The 25,554-nt window shown below is 40.8% G+C and overlaps 1 protein-coding gene across 2 annotated transcripts in view; it reads right to left on the reverse strand.

The window, feature by feature from the left end:
• Positions 1-25,554, reverse strand: part of FH (fumarate hydratase) — a 51,034-nt gene that overhangs the window by 24,335 nt on the left and 1,145 nt on the right. The window contains exons 2-7 of one of the 2 annotated variants that reach the window (XM_070728899.1): positions 17,100-17,300; positions 12,859-12,993; positions 11,999-12,109; positions 9,945-10,121; positions 8,104-8,286; positions 6,890-7,055 (exon numbers count right to left, since the gene is read on the reverse strand). In XM_070728899.1, coding sequence (XP_070585000.1) covers positions 6,890-7,055; positions 8,104-8,286; positions 9,945-10,121; positions 11,999-12,109; positions 12,859-12,897 — 676 coding nt within the window. In that variant the 5' untranslated portion in view covers positions 12,898-12,993; positions 17,100-17,300. The remainder of the gene's footprint in view (positions 1-6,889; positions 7,056-8,103; positions 8,287-9,944; positions 10,122-11,998; positions 12,110-12,858; positions 12,994-17,099; positions 17,301-25,554) is intronic. The other variant, XM_070728898.1, reaches the window with a different exon arrangement.

Genomic DNA, 25,554 nt, shown 5'->3' on the forward strand with positions numbered 1-25,554 from the left:
ATTCATATAAAACCCTAGATGGCTTAGGATCAGACTATCCCAGAGACCAATTAGAGTACACAGAGCTGGCCTCCTCTAGGTCCCATCAACTAAGCAATGCAGGTTGACAGGGCTGCGGGTGAAGGCCTTCTCTATTGCCGCCCAAGCTCTATGGAATCAACTCCCCCTGATGTCCGTACTGCTCCCACCCTACTGGCTTTCCGTAAGGTCACGAAAACTTGGCTTTGCCGGCAGACCCGGGGGTCTTGAATCAACAACTACCATGGCCAAAGTGTATGTATGGTATATATGCATACTGATGAGTCAGTCTACTGTGGGTTTTAATTAGAGTTTAGATTGTATTTTGACTTCTTTTTATTGTTTTTTGTATTTTATATTGTTGTAAGCCACCCTGAGTCCTTCAGGATTGGGCGGCATAGAAATTAAACTACCTAACTAACTAACTAGCTAACTAACTTAAATAAATAAATAAATAAATATTTACGTGACCGTCTCCTGGCATGTACCTCCGAGGGTTGGGCTTCTCCAGGTCCTGCCAATTAAGCAATGCAGGTTGGCAGGCCCGTGGGGGAGAGCTTTCTTTGTGGCTGCCTCAGCTCTTTGGGATAGGCGTTGGATACTCATCTGAACGCCTCTTCTCATGCATAGACAGGAGGCGGAAGTCACGTGGGCTTAGCTCACTGCCCTAGCCAATCAGGACTGAGCGACAAGTCTTTAAAGTGACTGCCGGTTCTACCCTTTCCCCAGTTGTTCATGAATCCATAGGGTTGGCTCGTGTTGGCTCTCGACTTACTCAGCTCTAGGCCAGGTAATGTTGAAAGTAAAAGTTAGCAAGGAAAGGAAAGAAAGGTAAGTAAAACCAATTAGGGAGGGATGTGACTACCGTCTCCTTTCTACGCATGAGAAGAGACATTCAGGTGAGTATCCAATGCCTATTCAACTTGCTGGGGAGGAGACGGTAGTCACGTGAGCATACTAAAGAGAAGGTGTCCCTAGGGAGGGTGAGCTACAGGTCATGAGATACAACTGTTTGAAGTATCCTCCTGCCAAAAGCTGCATCAGCAGAGGCATATGAGTCAATTTTATAGTGTTTGATGAAAGAATTTGCAAATGTCTTCCAAAGGGGCCTGAGTTGCCCAGGCCGCTGAGGTTGCTGTGCTCCGAGTGGAGTACGCTGTAATGCCACTCGGGACCGGCATGGCTGCTGTTTCATGTGCCTTAGTGCAGTGTTTTTCAACCGGTGTGCCGCGGCACACTAGTGTGCCGCGAGACACTGGCAGGTGTGCCGCCAGGCGGCTCCTGCAAGTGGGAGCTCCAGGACTGAGGCTTCCACTTGTGGCTGTCCCCGGCCGCCCGATCCGTCTTTCTCTTCGGCTTTCTTGGGGCGCAGCTCCTCCCACAGTGGTGGCTGCAGCGGCGCTGGGGATCCGGACGCTAGCCGCTCCGAGCGCTGTGGGAATGCCCACCCCTCTCACAGTCCGGTCCCGGTCTGACAGTAAAGGGGCTGCTTCTCATCCTCCTTCTTAGAAGGTTTCCTTCTGAGCAAGCTGGCAGGAGGATGGGAAGCAGCCCCTTTACATTAGCGGTGGCTGCAACGGCACTGGCGATACAGCCGCTAGCCGCTCCGAGCGCTGTGGGAACGCCCACCCCTCTCACAGTCCTGCCAGCTTGCTCAGAAGGAAACCTTCTGAGAAGGAGGATGGGAAGCAGCCCCTTTACTGTCAGCCCGGGACCGGACTGTGAGAGGGGTGGGCATTCCCACAGCGCTCGGAGCGGCTAGCGGCCGGATCGCCAGCGCCGCTGTAGCCACCGCTGTGGGAGGAGCCTCAGAAAGAAAATAAGAGAGAACAAGAGAGAGAGAGAGAGAGAACAAGAGAGAATGAGAGAGCAACAGAGAGAGAGAGAAAGAACAAGAGAGAGAAAGCATGAAAGAGAGAAAGAACAAGAGAGAGAGAGAAAGAAAACAAGAGAGAGAACGAGTGAGAGAGAGAGAGAAGGAAAGCAAGAGAGAAAAAGAGATAGCAAGAGAGAGAGAAAGCAAGAGAGACAGGAGAGAGAGAGAAATGAGAACAAAAAGGGGAGAAAAAAGGAGAAATGAGAAAATGATTGAGGCAGAGAATGAGAGGAGAAACAAAAGAGAGAGAGAGAGGTGATTCTTGAAGCATATGGTAAAAAGCACCCAAATAATAAGAAACACCCCCCCCAGCCCACACCTGTTTTTGAAAAGAATAAAAGAGAAAAAAATCCCAGCCCTCAACTGGTTTTGGAAATGGTTCGAGTGTGTGTGTGTGTGTGTGTGTGTGTGTGTGTGTGTGTGTATACACACACACACACACATACACACACACACGTAAGGGGGGGAGAGAGACAGGGATGGAAAAAGAGGAGAAGTGAGAGGGAGAAGGAATGAGGGAAAAAGGGAGGAAGAGAGAGAAATGAGAAACATGAGAGAGAAAAGGGGGAAAGACAGGAGAAGTACCCAGAAATGAGACAGTGGTATAAATTTGAGGAGGGATGATTGATGATTGACTGTATTTATAAGGGGATGTTACATGGGATTGTATATATGAGGGGGTTATTTATATGTGTGTGTGTGTGTGTGTGTGTGTGTGTGTATGTATGTATGTATGTATGTATGTATGTATGTATGTATGTATGTATTTATTTATTTATTTATTAGATTTGTGTCATTTTGGTTGGTGGTGTGCCCCAGGATTTTGTAAATGTAAAAAATGTGCCGCGGCTCAAAAAAGGTTGAAAATCACTGCCTTAGTGCATCTGATCCATCTACCCAGGTTTATGGAAGACACTTTGTTTTCTAGGGTGCGGGGATGGTAAGACATGAAAAGAGCTTCTGATTTGCGAAAGGACCTGACCTGGTCAATGTAAATTTTCAGTGCTCTGGTGACATTCAGGCTATGCTACTTAATGGCTAATCAGTGAGTCGATTTGGTACAGAATGAAGGAAGAGTGATATCTTGCGTTTTGTGGAAAATAGGCAGGAACGTAGGGTCCAGCCTAAGGACTACCTTCTCTGGGTGGAATTGGCAGAGGTCTTGCCTGGTGAAAAGTGCTGGCATCTCTGATATGCATCGGACGGACATGATAGCTATTAGGAACACCATCTTGCATGATAGATGTTTCAGGAATGTTTCCTGGAGTGGTTCATATGGACGAGAGGTAAGAGATGATAATACTCTAGTATTAGTCATACTCTAATCTTAGTCCCAGGTTGGGTAATAGTGGATGACGGGGGTCATGTGTTAGCTATTCCTCTAATCAGTTCCTGAATTGCAGGGAAACTTTGCAAAGTCTCACCTCTTGGGCCTGCTAAGATGGAGGAGATTAGTTGAGAGGCCCATGTGGAAACCTCGCATTAAAATGCTGATGATCTTGGGAAGCGGAACAAATACAGGTGGGATACCCTTTGTCTGGCACCATTCACAGAACTTGGCCCAGGTGTGGCTGTAGATGCGATTGGTTGATGGTCTCCTGGAAGCCTGCATTAAGACCATGCATCTGGGTCATACCTCTGCGACTCTAAATCTTCCCTGATAACTTCCAGGCAATTAGATGAAACCATTAGGGATCTGGATGATGTGATGCATCTTATTGCAGCATGTCCTCTGAAACGGGGAGTTGCCATGGGAGTGCGATGGAAAGCGCTTGCAGGCCTGCGAACCATGCTCGCCTGGGCCAGTGGGGAGCAATTACGATGACCTGTGTTCCTTCGGTCAGAATCTTGTGGATTAGGTGGGATAGGATTTGTATCGGAGGAAACACATAGAGGCCACAGGCTTCTCAGAGCGTTGATTGCCACTACACCCACCCACTGGGAGCCTTGCAAAGGGAGCATGGTGCCAAAAGAAACTTTGGCTGGCTCAGGCTTTGCAGGACAAGCACCAGCAGCCCACAAGGTTGTGGCTGTTGATGTACTGAGCCTGTTAATTTTGGCGCATTAGACCAAAGCACCAGTAAATTTTAGTAAAAAAGCATCCTCTAACTGGGCAGCAATTGTCCTTAAAGAGATGGGCATTCGCTACCGGGAACAGGTTAAACAAATGTGGCTAAAGCCTGAGGCGCGGAAACCCGGCACCAAAAAGGAAATTCGCTTTTCACTGATTTAGTTTAATTGAAGCCGCAAGCTATTAAAACTGAGAAAACCTGTGAGCTGTGGAAACTTTTTAAGGCTAATTAACAACAACAACACCCTTGGGGGGGAAGGAAAGGGGGAGAGGAAGGAGGGAAAGGAGCTGTAAAAATTAATTTTAACTTATTGTCTTGTTGTTTTCTTTGCAGAGATTTGTACCAGAGCCACCTGGTGGAATTTGAGAGAGCGGAAGGAAAGCATGAGGGAAGGAGTTTTAAAGGCCTTTTAGAGAGAGAAAGCCAACTGACTGTCCTGCTAAGTCAGGACCAAGCAAATAACTAGGGAAGGGGCGGATCCGGAAGTCACTTTAAAGACTTGTCACTCAGTCCTGATTGGCTAGGACAGCAAGCTAAGCCCACATGACTACCACCTCCTTCCACAGCATGGAGAGCCAATACCCCCCCCCCCCCATGTCCATACTGCTCCTACCCTACTGGCCTTCCAAAAGTCCACAAAGATCGCGCTTTGCCAGCAGTCCTGGGGCTGTGAGTGTTCACATCGAGTCATGGCCGAACAATTATTTGCTTGGTATGTATGTGTGTATAATTATTTATTTTAACTAGCAGTTTTTATAGTTAGTTTAATGGGGTTTTTACTATTAATATTTGACTTCTATTGTAATATTGCATTGTATTATTTATTGTTGTAAGAGTTCCATAGGATTGGGTGGCATATAAGTCAAATAAATTAAATTAAAGGAACTGGTGATAATTTAATTTAAATTAAATTAAAAGAACTGGTGGCATACAACTCTAATAAATAATAATAATAATAATAATAATAATAATAATAATAATAATAATAATAATATCATCTCAGAGGCTACTCAATAAAAAAAGTAAATAAAGATCTAGAAACCAACCTGTTTGACACCAGTAATTTGGGAATATTCTAGAGTTGAAGTTTTAAATGCAAAGAAATCTATTTGTGTCCATCATTATCTGAACTGTTTCAAGGTAAACCTTCTGAAACGTCTCAGTTGTCTTTAAGGAGAGATACACATACCATTGAACAGCAATAGTCCAGTACTGAGGTGATGAGAGCATAAATGACTGTGTACCAAAAATCAGGCTGTCACTGTTATCTATTACACATATGTAGGCCCTGATCCCAGCAAGCTTCCCCACTAGCATTTCTGGGCTGAGAATCCTGCTGTCTCCCTTGGCTGAAATGGAACCAGTTTGGTTTCCCTTCCATGTTCCTGATCAGCCCCTCACCAACATCACCCCATGCACCCTGGTTGTTACTTCAACCACTCAATTTAGTGCAGCTGGCCAGAGCATTTTAATATGTTGTTGCTGCAGAAAATGCAGTCTGTGACCATCACTCCAGCTCAGTGGCTAACCGCCTCTTTTTGTGGCGATGTTATCAATTGTACCTCAGCACATATAAATTTGCCATCAGTGTACAATGACTGTATTCATATTTATGATGGCAACTGTGTCCTGGGGTCAGGTAATCTATTTTTGTGAACTTTTGACAAGTAAAGTCAATGAGGAAGGCCGATTCATTTAACAACCATGTTACTAACTTAACAACTGCAATGATTAACAAGAACAAGGGGACACAATCTGAAGTTAGTTGGGGGAAAGATCAAAATCTAAATAATAATAATAATAATAATAATAATTATTATTATTATTATTATTATTATTATTATTTTAAAAAAAAATAAAATAAAAAGCAACATAAGAAAATATTATTTTACTGAAAGAGTAGTAGATCCTTAGAACAAATTTCCAGCAGACGTGGTTAGCAAATCCACAGTAACTGAATTTAAACATGCCTGGGATAAACATATATCCATCCTAAGATAAAATACAAAAAATATTATAAGGGCAGACTAGATGGGTCATGAGGTCTTTTTCTGCCGTCAGTCTTCTATGTTTCTATTCATTTAACAACTGTGGTAAGAAAGTCTGTGAAATGGGATAAAATTCAAGTGTCTCACTTAACAACAGAAATTTTGGGCTCAATTGTGGTTGCAAGTCAAGAACTACCTGTAGAACTACTAATATTTGTTAATTATATTTTATATATTTAAATATAATTATATTTAAACCCCTTGGTTTAAAGGGGCTTATTTGTACCTTCTAACTGTATTAACCTCACAATCGATACAAAAGCTATGAGTGGCACAAATATATATGATCAGCATTAGAAGACAAGAGAAAAAGACCTGCACATGGATTACCAAATGAACAAAATAGATATCATCAAGAGAAAAAAAAGCATAGAAATGGAAATAGGCTGGTCACATAGCAAGAAGAATTCCTAGCAGTGTACCAAGGTAGTTATAGAATAGATCACACTTGATAAAAAGAAATCTAAAATAAGATAGATCGGTGACATATAGTATTGTGAACCCAACTGGCAAAAGAAAGCTAAGGACCCTATTGGTTGGAAATATGCAGAAGAGACCTTCATCCTGCAATGGATAGACAATGGCTAAAATTATGATGATTTGTACTTTCTGCTTCCTACAGAGGAAAACTTCCTTTTCAGAAATGGGGGTGGCTTTTTCTTCAACTGGCTTCCTGAATTTGAGTGAGAATGGACTGTAACACATTTATAATATTTGCTATTTCTACAATATCCAATTTACAAATGTGAATTAGTGAATGAAAACAAAAAGATATTTAGACAGCAGGTTCATTTTCTTCTTATTTTCCATTTCCCTGCATTTTACTCTAGCAAGTTAAAGGTTACATCAATATTACTTTTAATGTCTTTTCTTACTTGTAAGTGCAGCTATTTTAGATGCAACCTTCTCAGCAAAACCAATTCTTGTATTTAGTCCTGTGCCAACTGCAGTGCCACCAACTGCCAGTTCATAGATTCTTGGCATGACTGATTTGATTCTTGTGATACTATACTTAACTTGTTGTACATAAGCGCTGAATTCCTTGACAAAAATAAAAAGAAATACAGTGGAACCTCGGTTAGTGAACACCTTGGATAGCGAACATTTCAGATAACAACCAAAAATTTCATTAAAAATTTGCTCCGGATAGTGAACAAAAATACGGACAGCGAACAGCCACATCACCCACACACGACCAGCTGGCATCTCAGACCCAGCAACATTCGCACTCGAGACACAGTTACGATAATAATATAATAATATCGCTTGATAGGAGCACGATAACAAACTCACTACTGAAGAGTTGCAGCACCTTCAGGCTGAGCAAGAAAAGAATTTGGCTGAGAATATGTCTTTAGAGGGGGAGGAAGAAGGGAAGGAGGAATTCCCAAGTTCAGTGATTAAAGAAATGTGTGTGAAGTGGGGGAAATTGCAATTGTTTGTAGAAAAGTCTTTCCCTAACAGTGCAATAGGCAATAGGAGCCTAAACATGTTCAATGATAATGTGATGTCGTATTACCGAAAAGTGTTATAAAAAAGGCAGAACCAACAGACAATGGACAAGTTTTCTCCTTCAACCTCAAACGACAGAAAAGGGAAGTCAACCCAGATTTTACAATGCCAATGATTCCCCCTCCAAGCAGAAATTCCACCCCTTCCTCCCCACACCTCCATCTACGTTTTCTTATGTTTGCTAAATGTTTTCTTATATTTAAATGCTTTCTTTAATGTTTTTATGTTTATTTAACTCCATTTATATTGTATTATAACTGTTCTCATTAAAAAAACATACCTATATAGCCGGTAACTTTCATATTAGCGAGTCAACAGGGGCTGGAAACCAATTAAATCTATTTCCTTTATTTCTTATGGGGAAAATAGTTTCAGATAACGAACATTTCGGTTAACAACCAACTTTCCGGAACGGATTGTGGTCATTAACCGAGGTACCACTGTTTTGCAAATTTCATAGTATATTTTTATATGATAAACGTTTAATATGACTCAACCATTATTTTATAATTAGCAAATACATATCATACAAACATTATTATTTTTTCATTGTATGGAACTATAAAATGATTTTTACCTGGCCAAGGGTAAGAGGAACGGCATCCTGTGTATGAGTACGTCCAATTTTAATAATTTCAGAAAATTCCTTTGACTTGGCATCAAGGGCATCTTGAAGCTTCTGTAGCCCTGGTATCAGCACTTCATGAACTTCCAGTGCTGCGGCAATATGCATTGCAGTGGGAAATGTATCATTTGAGCTCTAACATTCAAAAAACAGCAAATTATTATCTGAACATTTCTTTCATGAGCTTCAGCTAAATTAAGAAATAGGGTTCAGAAAAAGATTAAGCATTTGAGGATAGTGGATAGTGGCAGGCTAATGATGCAATAGTAAAGCTATTCTACAAAACTATGTTGCTGATTTTAGTATTATTGATAATCTGTCCCTGTTAAATTAAAAATGGATCTGTAATAACATTGATTGATTGATTGTTAGAGTTGAAAGGGACCATGAAGGCCATCAAGTTCAACCCCCTACCCAAGCAGGAACCCTATAGCACACCAGTCAAGTGGCAGTTCAATCTTCTCTTAAAAATGAACTTGATGTTGAAAACAATTAAGAAAACCATCCACCTTCCCAGGTACTGTCATGTATGATGCCATTCAATCCACTAATAATAATTCAGCCAAGCTTACACATTTGAGATAGAATTCCAGACAGTTATTAAAAGCTATATGTCCCAAAGGTGCTTTTTCAAGAGGCAAATAGGGTTTCCTTGTTTTTCTTTGTAGGCATTTCACTTCTTATCCAAGAAGTTTCTTGGATAAGAAGCAAAATGTCTTCAAAGAAAATCCAGCTGCCTCTTGAAAAAGCACCTTTGGGAAAATCATGACTTGGATGACTGAGAATCTCCAAAGATATAAAATTTACATATTTTGTATCAGGAAGTTAATTGTCAGTAAATGAAATGTTTTTGTGGAACAATAAACATAATTTATTGAACAAATGCAGCAAGCCATACAATGAAGTTTACACATTTTGAGACACACTGAATATTTTATGCCTCGCTGTTGTGTTTGGGCCTGGGCCAGCCGTTCCTCCCACAGATGGGAGAGACGCGGCACAAAGTGAATGCAAAAGCCTGGCTGACAGCCAGGAAGATGTGGCAGACAGCCAGGAGGATGAGGCCACTGGTACGCAGGATTCAGCAGACAGCCCAGGGGATTTGGCATGCAATCCCTCAGACAGTCTTTCGTCCCTGGGTTCTTCTGCAGATCAATATATTGATCTGCGTAGCCGAAGAGCTATGCAAAGAAGGGATCAATTAAAGGAGTATTACAAGTCATCATAGTAGCACCTGGGCTGGGTGTGGTTCTTATACTGAGGGCTGGGTGTGGTTCCCTTAATGAGGGCTAAAGGGATAAAAGGGAACAAAGGCCCAAGGCAAACTGTGGCTGTTTATCTGTGTTATTTTGTGGTTCCTGCTCTGAAGTTTCTGTTCCGTGCCGTTGGAGTTTTCAACCCTAGCTTTTTCAGACAAGTGGGAGGTGAAAACTCTGGGACTTGCTGTTTGCTCCAAAGATTCAAAAGGACTCCTGAAACGTCTTTGCTCATTCCAGGTTGTCTTTGTTTGTTTTTTCCTGTGTTTTTGTATGCGGCTGAAGTAAGCCTTGCGCTATCATTGTTTTCGGACACTAAGAACTGTTTTGAGTAACCCTTTTTTGTTTATTTAATACAAGTTTGCTGATTAGCAGAGCACGTGTGTGTTCAATTTCTTTTCCTTAGACTATTACGCATTGCCTGAGCCCAGTCAGGCAGAACACCCGCTAAACAACATCTATTTAATAAATATGGTGATCGACTTACATATACTTGCTAGTGCAGAAAAGAAAAAATAAAAGGAAGAATATATTGACCTGGCTTTTATTGACATGATCATTGGGATGCACTGGATCCTTGCTCCCCAGTTTACCACCAAGTATCTCAATAGCTCTATTGCTGATGACTTCATTAACATTCATGTTAGTCTGAGTTCCAGATCCAGTCTGCCATACCACCAAAGGAAAGTGATCATTTAATTTACCTTCAGATACCTATAAAACATACACCTTATTATTTGTGTTCCTATATAATATAAAGGAAAAACATATTGTTTTATATGTTTGAAATAGCAAACAGATAGAAGTTAACAAGAAACAGGCCTAATCATCAATAAATAAGTTCAATGTAATAAAAACAAACATATCCTAAGGGAAAAAAGCAGGATAATAGAGAGCCTGGAATTTAAAATGTATATATAGTCCTTAAGTTACAATAGCAATTGTGACCATAATCATCATTGCTAAGTGATATATGTCACGCTGAGTATTGACAGCCCCAGAGACATTCAGAGACATTCAGAGTTTTTCAGTAATTAAATAGTTAACAGTGTGTGTGTTTTATCAGCTCCTCCTATGATGATGTAAAATCCTGCCACATCAGTCATGTATCACATCCGTCCCCTCCAGATTCTCCATATTGTATTGTTATATCCTTTGTTAGCTGCCATGATGTAAAGACGCATTCTATATGCCTCCTAAGGCATTCTTTTTTTTTACTTTTGTAATAAAAAGAAATCTTATTTGAAAGCAGATTCTTTCTTAAATCCATCGGTCTCCAGAAATGATTTATTATAGTCCACGCGGGCTGTAATTTATTGCTATATTTCTGTCAATATAGTCATAAAGCACATGACCACATTGCTTAGCAACAGCAATTCCAGCAAAGCAAGAAAGTGTATGCGTACCATAGAGCACAAGAAAGAGTGTATGGGTTGATGGGAGCCATGGGAGGACTTGCAGCGGTCTCAGGTGGGTTGGCCGAAGCCTCAAGAGGACAGTTGGAGGCTGTGAAAAATATGTATGTAATGAATATTACAGAATGCAGGCAGATTAAAGTGCTGCAGAATATGAGATCCCTCGGATCTAGTGAACTCCTTGGGAGAAAAAGCAGTGTGACTGGGACAACTTGAACCCTACTCAGCTGCTTATCCATTGATTTTGCTTATGGGAAGCCAGCAAGGAAGGTTCCAAATGGTGCAACATCATAATTGCAAGCCAGGCAATTGAACAGTAATCATGTATGAGGGTCACAATTGTGAGGACTAAACTACATTTTTTCAGTTCCACCATAACTCTGAACAGTTCCTGAATGAATGGTTGTAAGCAAAGGACTATATGCATAAGGAACAGGCATTAGATACATTGCATACATATAGCCTGCAAGAAAGAATCAACAAGGCAACAGGAAACTCTAGTTTAAAAGAAGTAGATTTGAATTAGACAGTATAAAAAATTTGGAACGCTCCGCCCTCAGAGGTGAGATGAATTTTCATTCTCCCAGTCTTCAGAAAATATTGACGATCTAGCTCTGAAAACTCACTTGAAACTCAGAGAGAAATATGCAACTTTGGGATTGATTAGCACCTTGAAGTTTACTGATCCAACTAAACTTTTAAAAATGCAATTAAATATTTCAGAAGAGCCGATTCTCTATTAGTCTATCAAATCACCACAAAGAATTTGCTAAGAAAACACAGCTTTGATCTTTTACCCTGTTTATTATCTTTAGCATCTTTGAATAGGATAAGGTAATTACCATATTTTTCACACCTAGCTTTTGGTGAGACAAACAAGAAAAGAAATCTGCCTCTGCCTCCTAGCATCCATCTGGCCCGTTCGTTGCCGTCCATTCTCCGCTTCAATCCATTTGCCACCACAGCCTTTTCTAGAAGAGCTGATCGGTGCTGCACCCCACACTTCACTCTATATTCCACCCACTTTTATATACCCGGAAAATACAGTAGATACTTTACCATCTAACTAAATGGAAATTACTTTTCAAATATCTCACTTTATGCAAAAAAACATTATCTATATATCAGAATTGAATACAATATGTCAGGATATCACATATGGATGGTTTATCTTACCTCATTTGCTGCATTTATAATGGCATTAGCAATCTTAGTTTCAAGGCCATAATCCTGGTTTATTTCAGCTGCTGCTCGTTTTAAGATACCAAAAGCTCTTATTACTTGAACCTAAGATTTTCAAGAAAAATGTAAAACTTCACATACATACAAAACATAGAAAGCTATCTTATTGGAAGCTATCTTATTTAGATGCTATTTTCTATATAAAGTCAACACTCTTATTTTGCTAAAAGTACTTCCTATTTTATTTACAGCACATTTATATGACAACAGTATCTAATAGCTAGGTCAACATAAATTATCAATTAATATTGCTATTATATGAGATTTTTTCATGCAAATCAAAATAATTAGTGACTTTCTGGTAGAAAGGGCAAACTGAAGAATAGTCAACAATAAAGAACTAGCAAGTAACTCAGCTCTTCATAATTCCTTTCTATATAAGAAGAGCCTTTCAGATTACCCACAAATGATCCAAACAATGGAAGCAATAGTATAGTACTGTATTCTTACTGAAACCACTGTTGATGTCTTTAAAAGAACACTAAGTTTGCATATTTCCTTTTGGAAATTGCTTGTTAACTACTTTTCAGCTATCAGGAATAAAATCAGTTGTGGAGCATTCTAAAATACAAAAATAACAAATATACCTTACAAGCTAGCATTACAATTAAATAATATTTAAGGATCAAGAACTGCAACAGCAACTGCCTACTTTCTCACTCCTCGCTTGTTTATGAGAAACAGACATAATTTAAAAACCTACTTTTTCAACCCTTAATCAGGTAAACATACAGTATATCTATACTAGCTTTAAGTTTACATTCATAGAATACTTTCAGGATTGAATAACTTACTGGCATCCGGTCTGTTTCACCACCAATTTTAAAATTCATTGTAGATCTCACAGTCTGTGCACCATAATACTTGTCATTTGGAACACTGAGTTCACCAAATGTATCATATTCAATTCTAAACAATGTCTCACTAGCCTAAAAAGAAAAAAGGCAATATCACATTAATGAAAAAGCCTGTAAATTAAAAAAAGAACACTAAAAATACAAATAAATATTCTTATTGTTAAACTGGCATGTATAAAAAAATGTGTCCCAATTAAAAGAATTCAAATACTGTGAATCAATAAGGAAAAAGAGAATGAAAAATTAGGTTGGCATCAAGTACATCCAAATGAAAGAAACCAACCACTTTCCACAATATAGTACTGATTATATCATGTAAAAATAGATCTTTAAAAGGGCTTGTCAGTTCTATTAGATCCTTAGGAAAGAAAGACTCCATTTGGTTTGAGTGATAGGTTCTTTTACTAAAGCTAACTTGTTGCAGCAAAAGTAAGGCCGTCTGAGTATTCCTGCAGTTTGATGCTTTGGGAACTGCTTTGATATGGGTGCTTCTCAAAGTACAGTACTGTAGTTTCACATTCTATTCCCAGGCTACTTGTCTTTGATAGCTGCTTTATTCTGGTTTCCCACATCCCATTCCGTTCAGCTTGTTTATCTCCCCCTTTCATAAGTCTTCTTCTCTCCAGCAAAAGCTTCCCCAAATTTCTTCCCTCCCACCTTTTATGGCAGAATGCCAGTGAAGCAGCTGAAGATGGCAAACCTGACAGGACTATATCAATAACCAGTGCTACATTGATGATAAACAGACAGAGAAACAGACAAACAAATTTTAGACTATATTTAGTATGTATTATACTGATGATGCTTTGAAAACTGAATATACAAGTAAACTGCAAGCTCTGGTATTAAAGGTTAAGGAGCCCAATATCAGGTAGATCCAACTAGGAAATAGCTACTGTGCACACATCTTTGCCTCACATCTTTATTAGAACAACTGCAGAAACAAAATGTGCTCTCTTTCCTCCATATATATCTTATTCTCATGAAAATTGGGAAAAGGAAGCTTGAAGCATATTCAAAAATTTCTTGGCTAGGGCTAAAGCTTCATTTATTTATTGCACAGAGTAGGAAAAAATGTAATCAAGTTAAAAAATAAAAAAGACAATATATACAGTAATCAGCTTTTGCCAATAGATACTGAAGTGATGGACAGTCCTGCCTTTTTAAGATCTACTAATAACATCAAAGGAACTAACAGTCAACAAAAAATACAATACAGACTAACATTTGTCAGAATAGCAATGAAAGTATTGAAAGCGATATACTTCCAACAGGTAGACTCATGCAGGTACACTGTGGAAACAAAAATTAGTTTTGAAAGTTGGATTTTAAAGAAGCAATGATAGTTTTGACATGAGAGAAGATTACTGAGCATACAAAGGATAGCCAAGAGAAAAAAATATATCAAAAGGGGATATCCTTCAGGCTTTGAGTTTGGTTGTTTGCAGACATTCCATTCCTGAAGGAAGTACAGTGATCCCCCGCTCGTGCAGACGGTGTTTTTACTCCCACAGCGCTAGCGAGGAGCCGAAGATTGGGGGCGGGGCGGCTGTTTGCCGCCGGCATGGAGGGCTTCCTAGCAGCCCCCCCTTGCTATCGGCGGTTTTGAGCTGAGTCCGGAAGCGAATTCGCTTCCGGACAGCTCAAAAGCGCCGATAGCAAGCGGCAAGGAACGGCTTGTCTCGGCGCTTTCGAGCTGACAGCTCGAAAGCGCCGAGACAAGCCGTTCCTTGCCGCTTGCTATCGGCGCTTTTGAGCTGTCCGGAAGCGAATTCGCTTCCGGACTCAGCTCAAAACCGCCGATACCAAGCGGCAAGGAACGGCTTGTCTCGGCGCTTTCGATCTGACAGCTCGAAAGCGCCGAGACAAGCCGTTCCTTGCCGCTTGCTATCGGCGGTTTTGAGCTGAGTCCGGAAGCGAATTCGCTTCCGGACAGCTCAAAAGCGCCGATAGCAAGCGGCAAGGAACGGCTTGTCTCGGCGCTTTCGAGCTGACAGCTCGAAAGCGCCGAGACAAGCCGTTCCTTGCCGCTTGCTATCGGCAGTTTTGAGCTGAGTCCGGAAGCGAATTCACTTCCGGACTCAGCTCAAAACCGGCGAGAATGAACGGCGTGGGCGGGCGAAGGGCGGGCGGCAGCGAGGAGTTTGCGTGGGCGGTGGGGAAACTCCTCGCTGACGCCAGCAAGAGGGGGAAGACCCAGGGAAGCCGCTGCCATCTACGCATGCGTGCCCGGCACGCATGCGTAGATGGTATTTTTGACTTCCGGGTTGAAAAATAGCGAAGTACCCTGTTCGCAATGGTTGGGGACGCAATAAACGGGGGATCACTGTATACCCCAGAAAGACAGTGCCAAAACCCTCAAAAACTGCAGAGAATAAAACCAGCTTTTCTCCCTACAGAAAAGAAGAGACCCCAAGGCAGATAGAAGCAATCAATCAAATCTAATTGAAAGTCTGGGTATGCTGGCAAAGGACATTAATACCTCTCCCTAAGAATAACAAAGCAGATAGGAAGACCCAGGAAGACTGCCAAAAGCTTTCAATAGAAATAATAAAGCAGATCCTGAAAATTCTTAAAAGCCAAAAAGCTAAAAATAATTCACCAAGAACTCCTCTTTTCCTCTTCTCTGACAGGATTAAACCAGAGGATAGAAAAGACAAAGGTGCAGAGATAGGATTAAACCATTAAAGTTTACTCAACATAAATAAAAACAAAATAAGGGACCACTTGTGAGAGCTCAAGGAGCACATATCGCCAGGACCAGATAGACTACACCCCAGAGTCCTAAAACAACTGGCAGACACTATCATGGAACCACTACTCCTTACCTACCAAAATCCCTGGAACACAGAACTACCGGAAGATTGGAAACAAGCCAATGTAGTCTCCATCCACACAGAAGAAAAAAAGACAGACCTATGCAACTACAAATCATTCTGATTTGTATACCTGGAAAAATACTGGAAAAAATAATTTAAAAAAAACAGCTTTGCCACTACCTAAAACCAAACAAGATAATAACTAACAGTCAACATGGGTTTGTCAGAAATAAATCATGCCAAACCAATCTCATATTATTTTTCAACACCATAACCAAATCAGTAGACCAACGCAATGCTGCAGATCTAATAAACTTGGACTTTAGTAAATCTACTTTTGATAAAGTAGATCACAATTTCCTAATCCACAAATTAGAAAAAAACGGTAGATTATAACATATGTAGATGGATAAACAGGGCAATGTTAAATAAATAAGGCATGGGTCCAGATGGAAGCCACCCCACAGTTCTTAAAGAAATCAGATCTGTGATTGGTACCCCTGACTGATTTGTTTAACCAATCTCTTTTAACAGGAGATGTTCCTGGAGAATGGCCAATGTTGTGCCTATCCACAAGAAGGTGGTAGAGAAGAAGCTGGCAACTGTAGGCCAATTAGCTTAACATCAGTTATAGTTAAAATGATGGAGACTCTACTCGAAAAGAAGCTAAATCAGCACCTAAAAACCAATAACTTATTGGACCCAAACCAGAATGGCTTTACTGAGGGCAAATCATGGCAGACTAATCTCATTGATTTCTTTGATTGTCACAAAGGTGTTGGATGAAGATGGTGCCATGGATATTGCCTATCTGGACTTCAACAAAGCCTTTGATACGGTTCCACATAAAAAGCTGATAGATAAATTTGTAAAGATTGGACTTAATCCCTGGATAGTTCAGTGGATTTGACGAGGGTTGTTTTTAAGGGCGAGTATTCCGAGCAGAGACTGGTTATAAGTCGTGTGCCACAAGGGTGTTCTGGGTTCTATTATTTTTAATATGTTTGTGAATGACATAGGGGAAGGTTTGATAAGGAAAGTTTTCCTATTTGCTGATTAAATGAATCTCTGCAGTTATTAAATAAATCATGCAGTCATTGTGAATCTGGCTTCCCCCATTGAGTTTGCTTATTAACAACTGGATGGGAAGGTCATAAATGATGACCCTAGAATGTTGCAAAATGCTGTCAAAAACACATGTTCTTTCCAAGCATCCAAATTTTGATCATGTAACTTATCGGAATGCTGTCAGAATTATAAGTGCAAAGACTTTTAGTTGTACATCATTATTTTTCAGTGCAATTGTAATTTTGAATGGTCTCCAAACAAATGGTTGTAAGTTGAGGACTTTCATGGTACCTCGGTACTTTGACTGCTTCAAAACTCGTTGAATTTGGTAGTCGACATATTTTGATGAGGAAATGTTGTCCTGGTACTCATCATTTGTTTGGTAGTCAACATGTTGTGAGAGGAAAAGGGGAACGGCTGTGGAGAATGAACAAGAAGTCGGCCATGCTGGAAAGTCGCTGACATAGGAAAGGAGACATACAGAAGTTCTACCTGAAACAAAGGGTCATGTGGTAAGTTACGTGATTTGTTGGTACTCATCATTTTTCAGTATTCATCATGCTTCCTGGAACTAATAAGAGGAGTACCAAGGTACCACTGTAATTGCTTCTGAAGTTAATCCTAAAGAAAATTCCAGAATCCTGATAAGAGCAACTTTAAAATAATTTAATGTTACAAAATAGTGTACAAAACTTTCCAAATGCATAAGTTTACTTATTTCCAAATCACATGTCAGAGTTTAAGCATTTTTTTCTCAACTGGTTATACATTTACTTTTAAATAATCAACTGGCTTTCATTCAGGATTACACCATATCATTAAAGCAGGACAGAAAATTAAGAATAAACATAATTGGTTTTTAAAAAATTTATAAAACAACTAATTTATATTACATTGTTTTGCTATTAACATTTTATATTTATATAATGATGTAATTAATTAAACACATATAAATCAAGTATATGTGTCAATTAATATATTACAAGTATATTACAAAACCAAGCATGATTTTGTTTTCCTCATTTATAACACAGATTAATTTTAGGGATAAAAGTGACAGAATACAGGAAATAATTTAGCCAACATAACTATTATCTATTTTTAAGACTAGACTCCAGAGGATGGTAGAAAATAGGAATGCCTGGAGGTACGTTGTCCATGGATCATAATAGGTCGGTTACAACTTCGCAACTAACAAGAAGTTTTAAGACACTTCTTTCTTTGTTGCTTTATTAAAAACAGCATTAAAAACTATATCCTCCTCCGTGACGTGTATGTTAGCAAGGATGGAGAACAGATCGTAGATTAAAGTGCATGTTTGTTTGGGGTGATTATGCCATACAGACTTTGAATATCCATTTCTGCATGAAAAAAGGCAGACTGTTTCATTTGCCTTATTAAAAACTAAATTGTCAAGAATCTATGACAGTAATTAAAATTATCAGATTCTAATTACTGAACTTCTTATTGCTTCACAGAAGAAAACCAAACCAATTTCTAGTAGGAGGACCAACCAAATAATACACACAAAAGATAAACAACATAATCAAAGGAATAAAATTAACAAGGGAAGAAGAAAGTAACAAGTTACCCTTCCTATATAGTTCCATCAGCAGAGGCAATGATGGGAAATTAAAAATACACATCTATTGTAAATCTATTCACACTAAGTGCTACTCTATTGAAGCTCTACAGGAATGCATAAAATAAAGAAAAACCTCCTTGAATGCTTATGTGTTAATCTAAGCTCGTTCGACACTTTGCCCTTTCTTCCTCATCCACCAGGCCAGGGGTAGGCAAAGTTGGCTCTTCTATGACTGGTGGACTTCAACTCCCAGAATTCCTAAGCCAATCATGCTAGCTCAGAAATTCTGGGAGTTGAAGACCACATGTCATAGAAGAGCCAACTTTGCCTATCCCTGCAACTAGGCCACCAAGCTGCAAAGGTTGGAGATAGCTGATCTAGTGTATTGAAAAGAAGAACTAGGGTAACATGATAACCCAGTCTTCCAATATTTGAAGGGATGCCACAAAGAAGAGTGTCAACCTATTTTTCAAAACACTGCAAAGCAAGACAAGAAGCAATGGATGAAAACTAACCAAGAAAAAAAAAGGAACCTAGAACTAAGAAGAAATTTCTTGACAGAACAATTAAACACTGGAATAGTTTATCCATTGAAGTTGTGGGTATTCCATCATCAGTAGTTTTCAAGAAGAGATTGTACAGCTTTTTGTCTGAAATGGTATGGTCTCCTGCTTGGACAGCAAGAATCTCTGAGGTTCCTTCCAACTCAATTATTTTATTTTGTTATTCTCTTTTTTCCATGATCATGTGTGTCCACCCCATCAAGCCCAAAGAAAGTCCAGATTAGTATAGGATCATCTGCCATGATCAGGGGGTTGGACTAGAAGATGTCCAAGGTCCATTCCAATTCTAGTATTATATGTTCTAATAAAGATTACACATTTTACAAGTTTTCCAGCCTTTTATTGTATGTATATTTTTCTGAATTAACACTGAATGGAGAATCTACTTTTATGCATTACAATGCTATATATATATCACGTGTGTGTGTGTGTGTGTGTGTGTATTACAGCAAGGTTCGACAAACCCAGGCGCCTGGTCGCCAGTGGCGCCTAGAAAATGTTGTCTGGCGCCTAGAAAATGTTGCCTGCTGTACTGTATGTGTATACAGCAGTGTTTTTCAACCGGTGTGCCGCGAGGTGGCTCCTGCAAGTGGGAGCTCCAGGGCTGAGGCTTCAGCCCTGGAGCTCCCACTTGCAGAAGCCGCCCCCCGGCTATTGCCCGCCGCCGCTACCCGCACACCCCAAAATACCCCCCTGCGTGCCCTTTTCCATGGGCGCGCAGTTCCCATTCCCCTGCCTGCCTGGGGGGGGGCGGGGAGGCGCCGGCAGTAGAAGGCGCTGCCCCCGCCCACCCGATCCGCTCCCTCTCCTCCTCTTCCGCTGAAAGAAACGCGCGGAAGCTGCCTGCTTGAGCCTAGCGTTGCTCCACCCCGCTTCTTCCTGCTTGTCATCCTCCGTTGCCAGGAAAGCCGGGTTTGTTTTCCGTGAAAGCAGCGCGCCTTTTAACACGCTGCTTTCCTGCACCAGCGACGTTTGGCTGCCGGGGGGGGGGAGGAGAAAATCCTCCCTCCCCCAGGAGCAGCAAAAGCCTAAGCGGCGGGGTGCACCGTTTGCCTTCCGGCTCAGTCGCAGAGGCTTTTGCTGCTTGTGGAGGGGGGGGGGGGGTTTGGCGGTGCCGATGCCAAATGCTTTCCCTCCGTGGTGGGGGGTGCAGGGCAGGCGCAGTCAGCCCCAGGAGACAAAGATGGAATGAGAGAAAGGAAAGAGAGAGAAAGGGAGGGAGAGAAAGAAAAAGTGAGAGATAGAAAGGATAGAGAGAAAGGGAATGAGAGAAAGGAAAGAGAGAGAAAGAGAGGGGGAGAAGGAAAGAGTGAAAGATAGAAAGGATAGAGAGAAAGAGGGAATGGAAAGAGAGAGAAAGGGAGGGAGAGAAGGAAAGAGTGAGAGATAGAAAGGATAGAGAGAAAGAGGGAATGAGAGAAAGGAAAGAGAGAGAGAGAGAAAATAAGAGAGAGAGCAACAGAGAGAGAAAGAACAAGAGAGAGAAAGCATGAGAGAGAGAAAGAACAAGAGAGAGAGAGAGAAAATAAGAGAACAAGAGAGAGAAAAATAGCAAGAGAGAGAGAAAGCAAGACAGATAGGAAGAGGAAAGGAGAGTGAGAGAAATGAGAACAAAAAGGGGAGAAAAAAGGAGAAATGATAAAATGATTGAGGCAGAGAATGAGAGGAGAGAGAAACAAAAGAGAGAGAGAGAGAGGTGATTCTTGAAGCATATGGTAAAAAGCATCCAAATAATAAGAAACCCCCCCCCCAGCCCACACCTGTTTTTGAAAAGGATAAAAGAGAAAAAAAAACCCAGCCCTCAACTGGTTTTGGAAATGGTTGGAGTGTGTATACATACACACACATAAGGGGGGGAGAGAGACAGGGATGGAAAAAGAGGAGAAGTGAGAGGGAGAAGGAATGAGGGAAAAAGTGAGGAAGAGAGAGAAATGAGAAACATGAGAGAGAAAAGGGGGAAAGACAGGAGAAGTACCCATAAATGAGACAGTGGTATAAATTTCAGGAGGGATGATTGATGATTGACTGTATTTATAAGGGGATGTTACATGGGATTGTATATATGAGGGGGTTATTTATGTATGTATGTATGTATGTATGTATGTATTTATTTATTTATTTATTATTTATTTATTTATTTATTAGATTTGTGTCATTTTGGTTGGTGGTGTGCCCCAGGATTTTGTAAATATAAAAAGTGTGCCGCGGCTCAAAAAAGGTTGAAAATCACTGGTATACAGTATATTTTTCCCGCCTTGTGTTTACGCCCAGAAATGGTACATCTTGGCTTCCGTAGCTCCGCCCATCAACCTCGGAGCGAGCTGCTTTCCCAGCGTCCCCTGCGCTTGCGTGCGTCTCTCCCTCCCCCCCTTGCCTCCATTCCGCCTCCTACTCGAACCCCTTCACTCCCCCCCACCGCACACAGACGCTCCGATCTTGGCCGCTCACCCGCCTTCGGAGAGAAGCGGAAGCCCCTCCCCTCCCGGCGTGAGGTTTTGTTCATTCCTCCTCCGGCCGCGTGCGCGGTGACTTCCGACCAGTAACCCCTCCTCCCCCCTCCCCCCCTCACCCGCGTCCCCGGCCCGGTCTCCCTTTCCTTCTTCTCTGTTTCGGTTTCTGACTAACGGTCTCCCCTCGGATCCCGACGGGAGTACAGCAGAGCCGGCTCGGCGGAGCCAGGCCTGCGCCGGGGGGGAGGGGGTGAAAGCGATGTCAGGTGGAGACTCGGCAAAAAACCAAGTTTGCTTAAAAAAAATTCTGGCTCCTAAATTTTTTGGCTGGCTCCTAGATTCTGAACAACTTTGTCGACCCCTGTTACAGTGATACCTCATCTTACGAACTTAATTGATTCCAGGACGAGGTTTGTAAGGTGATAAGTTTGTAAGACGAAACAATATTTCCCATAGAAATCAATGGAAAAGCGATTAATGCGTTCAACCCCCCAAACTCACCCCTTTTGCCCAGCCGAAAGCGCCTGTTTTGGGGCTGCTGGGATTCCCCTGAGGCTCCCCTCCATGGGAAACCCCACTTCCGGACTTCGATGTTTTTGTGATGCTGCGATTCCGCTGAGGCTCCCCTCACTGGGAAACTCCACCTCCGGACTTCCGTTGCCAGCAAAGCGCCCATTTTTGCGCTGCTGGGATTCCCCTGCAGCATCGCAAAAACACGGAAGTCCAGAGGGGAGCCTATGGAGAATCCCAGCAGCCCAAAAAAGGCTCTTCTCTGGCAACAGAAGTCCGGAGGGCAGGGCATCCCAGTGGCGGTGGCTTGTGTTTGTAAGGTGAAAATAGTTTGGAAGAAGAGGCAAAAAAATCTTAAACCCCGGGTTTGAATCTCGAAAAGTTTGTATGACGAGGGGTTTGTAAGACGAGGTATCACTGTGTGTGTGTATGTATGTATGTATGTATGTATGTACGTACATACATACATACATATATACAGTGGAACCCCGACATAAGAGCTGCTCTACTTAAGAGCAACTCGAGATAAGAGCTGGGAGGGGAGAGATATTTTTGTTCTACTTACAAGCCCAAATTCGAGATACAAGCGCCAAGGAGCTGTCTCCTGAAGCCAAACGCTAACTTCCGCGTTCGGCTTCAGGAGACAGCTGCGAAGCGGCGCGCGGTGTTTTAAAAGGTTGCAGCCGGCCTGGGGGGCTCGGGGGGGTGCTTGCAGCTTTCTTTCTTGCTCTTTTTCTTTCTCTCTTTTATCTTCCCTTCCTCTATTTCTTCTTTTCTTTCTCCTTCCCACCTTCTTCCCTCCCTCCCTCCCTTCACTCATTCCTCTCTTACTCTCCCCTTTCATAAGTTTCCTTGCTTCCTTCCTCTGTTCCTGTCCCTTCCCTCTTTCCTTCCTTCCTTCCCACCCTCCGTCCATTCATTCACCCATTCCTCTCTTGATCGCTTAAAGCCGGTCCCTGGTGCAAAAAGGGTTGGGGACCTCTGTCCTACAGGATTGGGTGGCAGAGAAGTTGAACATATGTAAATTTAAAAGTTTAAGAAAGTTTACAAGTTAAGTGAAAGAAACTTCATTATTCATTTATATGTACATGTACATTTCTTCATTAAAAACATGTCTTTCTGCATAATTTAGACTAACTTTGTGAGTTTTTTTGAGGGCTGGAACCAATTAAAATTATTTACATTAATTCCTATGGGGAAAAGTCGTTCGAGATAAGAGCTGCTCGACTTAAGAGCCCAGGTCCGGAACGAATTAAACTCGTATCTCGAGGTACCACTGTATATTGTTCTGAGTTCGGGTTTTTCCCCCGTGTAATATTTCGAGTGTCTATGCGACGTTTCGGTGAAATCACATTCACCATCATCAGCCTGAAGTTGTAAGCTTCGTGCTGCTGTAAATATAGTTTGTTTGCAACTGCCATTTGTTCCTTATACATAGTGGTGGGGGTGGAGACCCGGCCTGAATGTAGCAAATAGACTGGGTGGCCATGCCTCAATGATTTGATTGGTTGGTGGAATCACATTTAGTTGAAGGATTGACATATCATAATCATCACCATGTCAATCCTTCAACTAAATGTGATTCCACCAACCAATCAAATCATTGAGGCATGGCCACCCAGTAGATCTATTCTAGTCTCCCTTAATTTTCAAATTCAGCCAAAAAAAAAAAAGTGACATATATATACATATATACATACATACATACATGTCACATGTTTTTTTGCTGAATTTGAAAATTAAGGGAGGCTAGGATAGATCTATTTTGGCCTCATCAGCTAGCCATACCCACTGGGACTTGAACCTGCAACCTTTGCCTTGTAAGGCAGAGAATTATCCTCTAGGCTACAGCATATATATATATATATATAGTGTGTGTGTGTGTATTTCCAAGAAACCAGGATGTTATGAGACAATTTCAAGAGGACTAGAAAAAGCATCAGGAAAAGGACTGACTTGAAATCACAGAATTGGAAGCAAAAAAAAATTATGTAAGTTTTCAGAAAAATGGCAATCTTTTCTGAATATACAATGATTCCACTTCTTTTAGAATCTGACTTTCAATCCCTATTTCATATCTGCACTAGAACTGCTACCATGATTTGGAAAAGTAAAATAATTTTACTAAACCACCAAAAGCCTGCAAATGTTATCCATAAGCCGCTATATAAATAAATTAATATTTCAAGATCTTTTACACAAATAACCAGTACAATTGACAACCACCCCTCCCTCATCTGATTGGCATTTCAATCGCTGATGTAACTCCAGTTAGCTTAAAATACACATAAAATGTAAAACAATCATTTAAAAATACCAATAACAAAATAATATTACATAATCATATATTAAAGATACTAAAAAGAATCAATCACAACACACTATCAGAGGAAAAATAAAGATCTTGGGAAAAAGTGTTGATTCCACAACTTTATGAAAGCGCAGTGGGATTTTGGCTATTAAAATATTAGGGAGATACTTTCCAAATAGCAACTACAAAAAAAGATCTTCTAGATTGAAAAAACTGACAATAGTTGAGACATGATATGTCCAGCCGTATCTCACTGATTAGGCAAAAATAACAAGAAAAAAAGGTATCCAAGTCCTAAACCATATACCGTATTTTTCAGAGTATAAGATGCACCGGAATATAAGAGGCACCTTAGTTTTGGAGGAAGAAAATACGGGAAATAATCTGCTTACCAGGTATTCATCTGGCTAGCATCCTTAGTCTGGTCAGCTTCAGCACATTATTTTATCCCCTGATTAAGGTCTTTTAAAAAATTATTCTGAGAGAGTAACAATGAAAGAACTTGCAAGCCAGTAAGAGCTGGGAACATCATTAGCACCTGGAAAGAAACAGTCTGAGCAAGTAGAGCAATGGAAACCCCCCCTGCAAAGACTGAGGGCTTGGAAAACCTTCTTGGCAGAGAGTAATAATGAAAGAGCTTTGAAGCAGGAAAAAGCTGGGAACATTGTTAGCAGCTGGTTAGGCCTGGAAAGAAACATTTGGAACAAATAGAGAATGCCCCCCCCCCCCCAAAAAAAATCAAAGACAGGGTATGGAATACATTCTTGGCAGAGAGTAGCAATGAAAGGGCTTGCAAGCCAGAAAGAGCTGGGAACATCGTTAGCACTTGGTTAGGCTGGAAAGAAACTTAGTCAAAGCAAGTTAGAGTAATGAAAAAACCCTGCAAAGACTTAGGGAGAGAAACAATGAAAGAGTCTACAAGGTAAGAGCTGGGAAGATAGCAGCTACTTAGGGCTGGAAAAAAGCTACATTCAGAGTATAAGACGCACCGTAATTATTAGCCTCTTTTAGGGAGGAAAAAGGTGCATCTTATACACTGAAAAATACAGTATTTTTATAGATGTTAATCAGCAATTTGCATTGCATCTGATTTTCCAATGATAACCAATGCAAAATTTCAGTTTAGTAGTTGAAGAATTGTGTATGAATCTCTTTAAATTATTTCCTTATTTACAATCTATATTAAAAATATGTCAAGATTTTTAATGTTATATATTTTTGATATATATAAGTATTCCATCCAATTTTAACTCATTTACATATTTGATAAACACTGCATCTAAATAATTAATGAAAATGTTACAACCACAAATACTGCAGCTTCTTT

The sequence above is a fragment of the Erythrolamprus reginae genome, chromosome Z (genome assembly GCF_031021105.1).
Source record: "Erythrolamprus reginae isolate rEryReg1 chromosome Z, rEryReg1.hap1, whole genome shotgun sequence".
In the NCBI taxonomy this organism is placed as follows: Eukaryota; Metazoa; Chordata; class Lepidosauria; order Squamata; family Dipsadidae; genus Erythrolamprus; species Erythrolamprus reginae.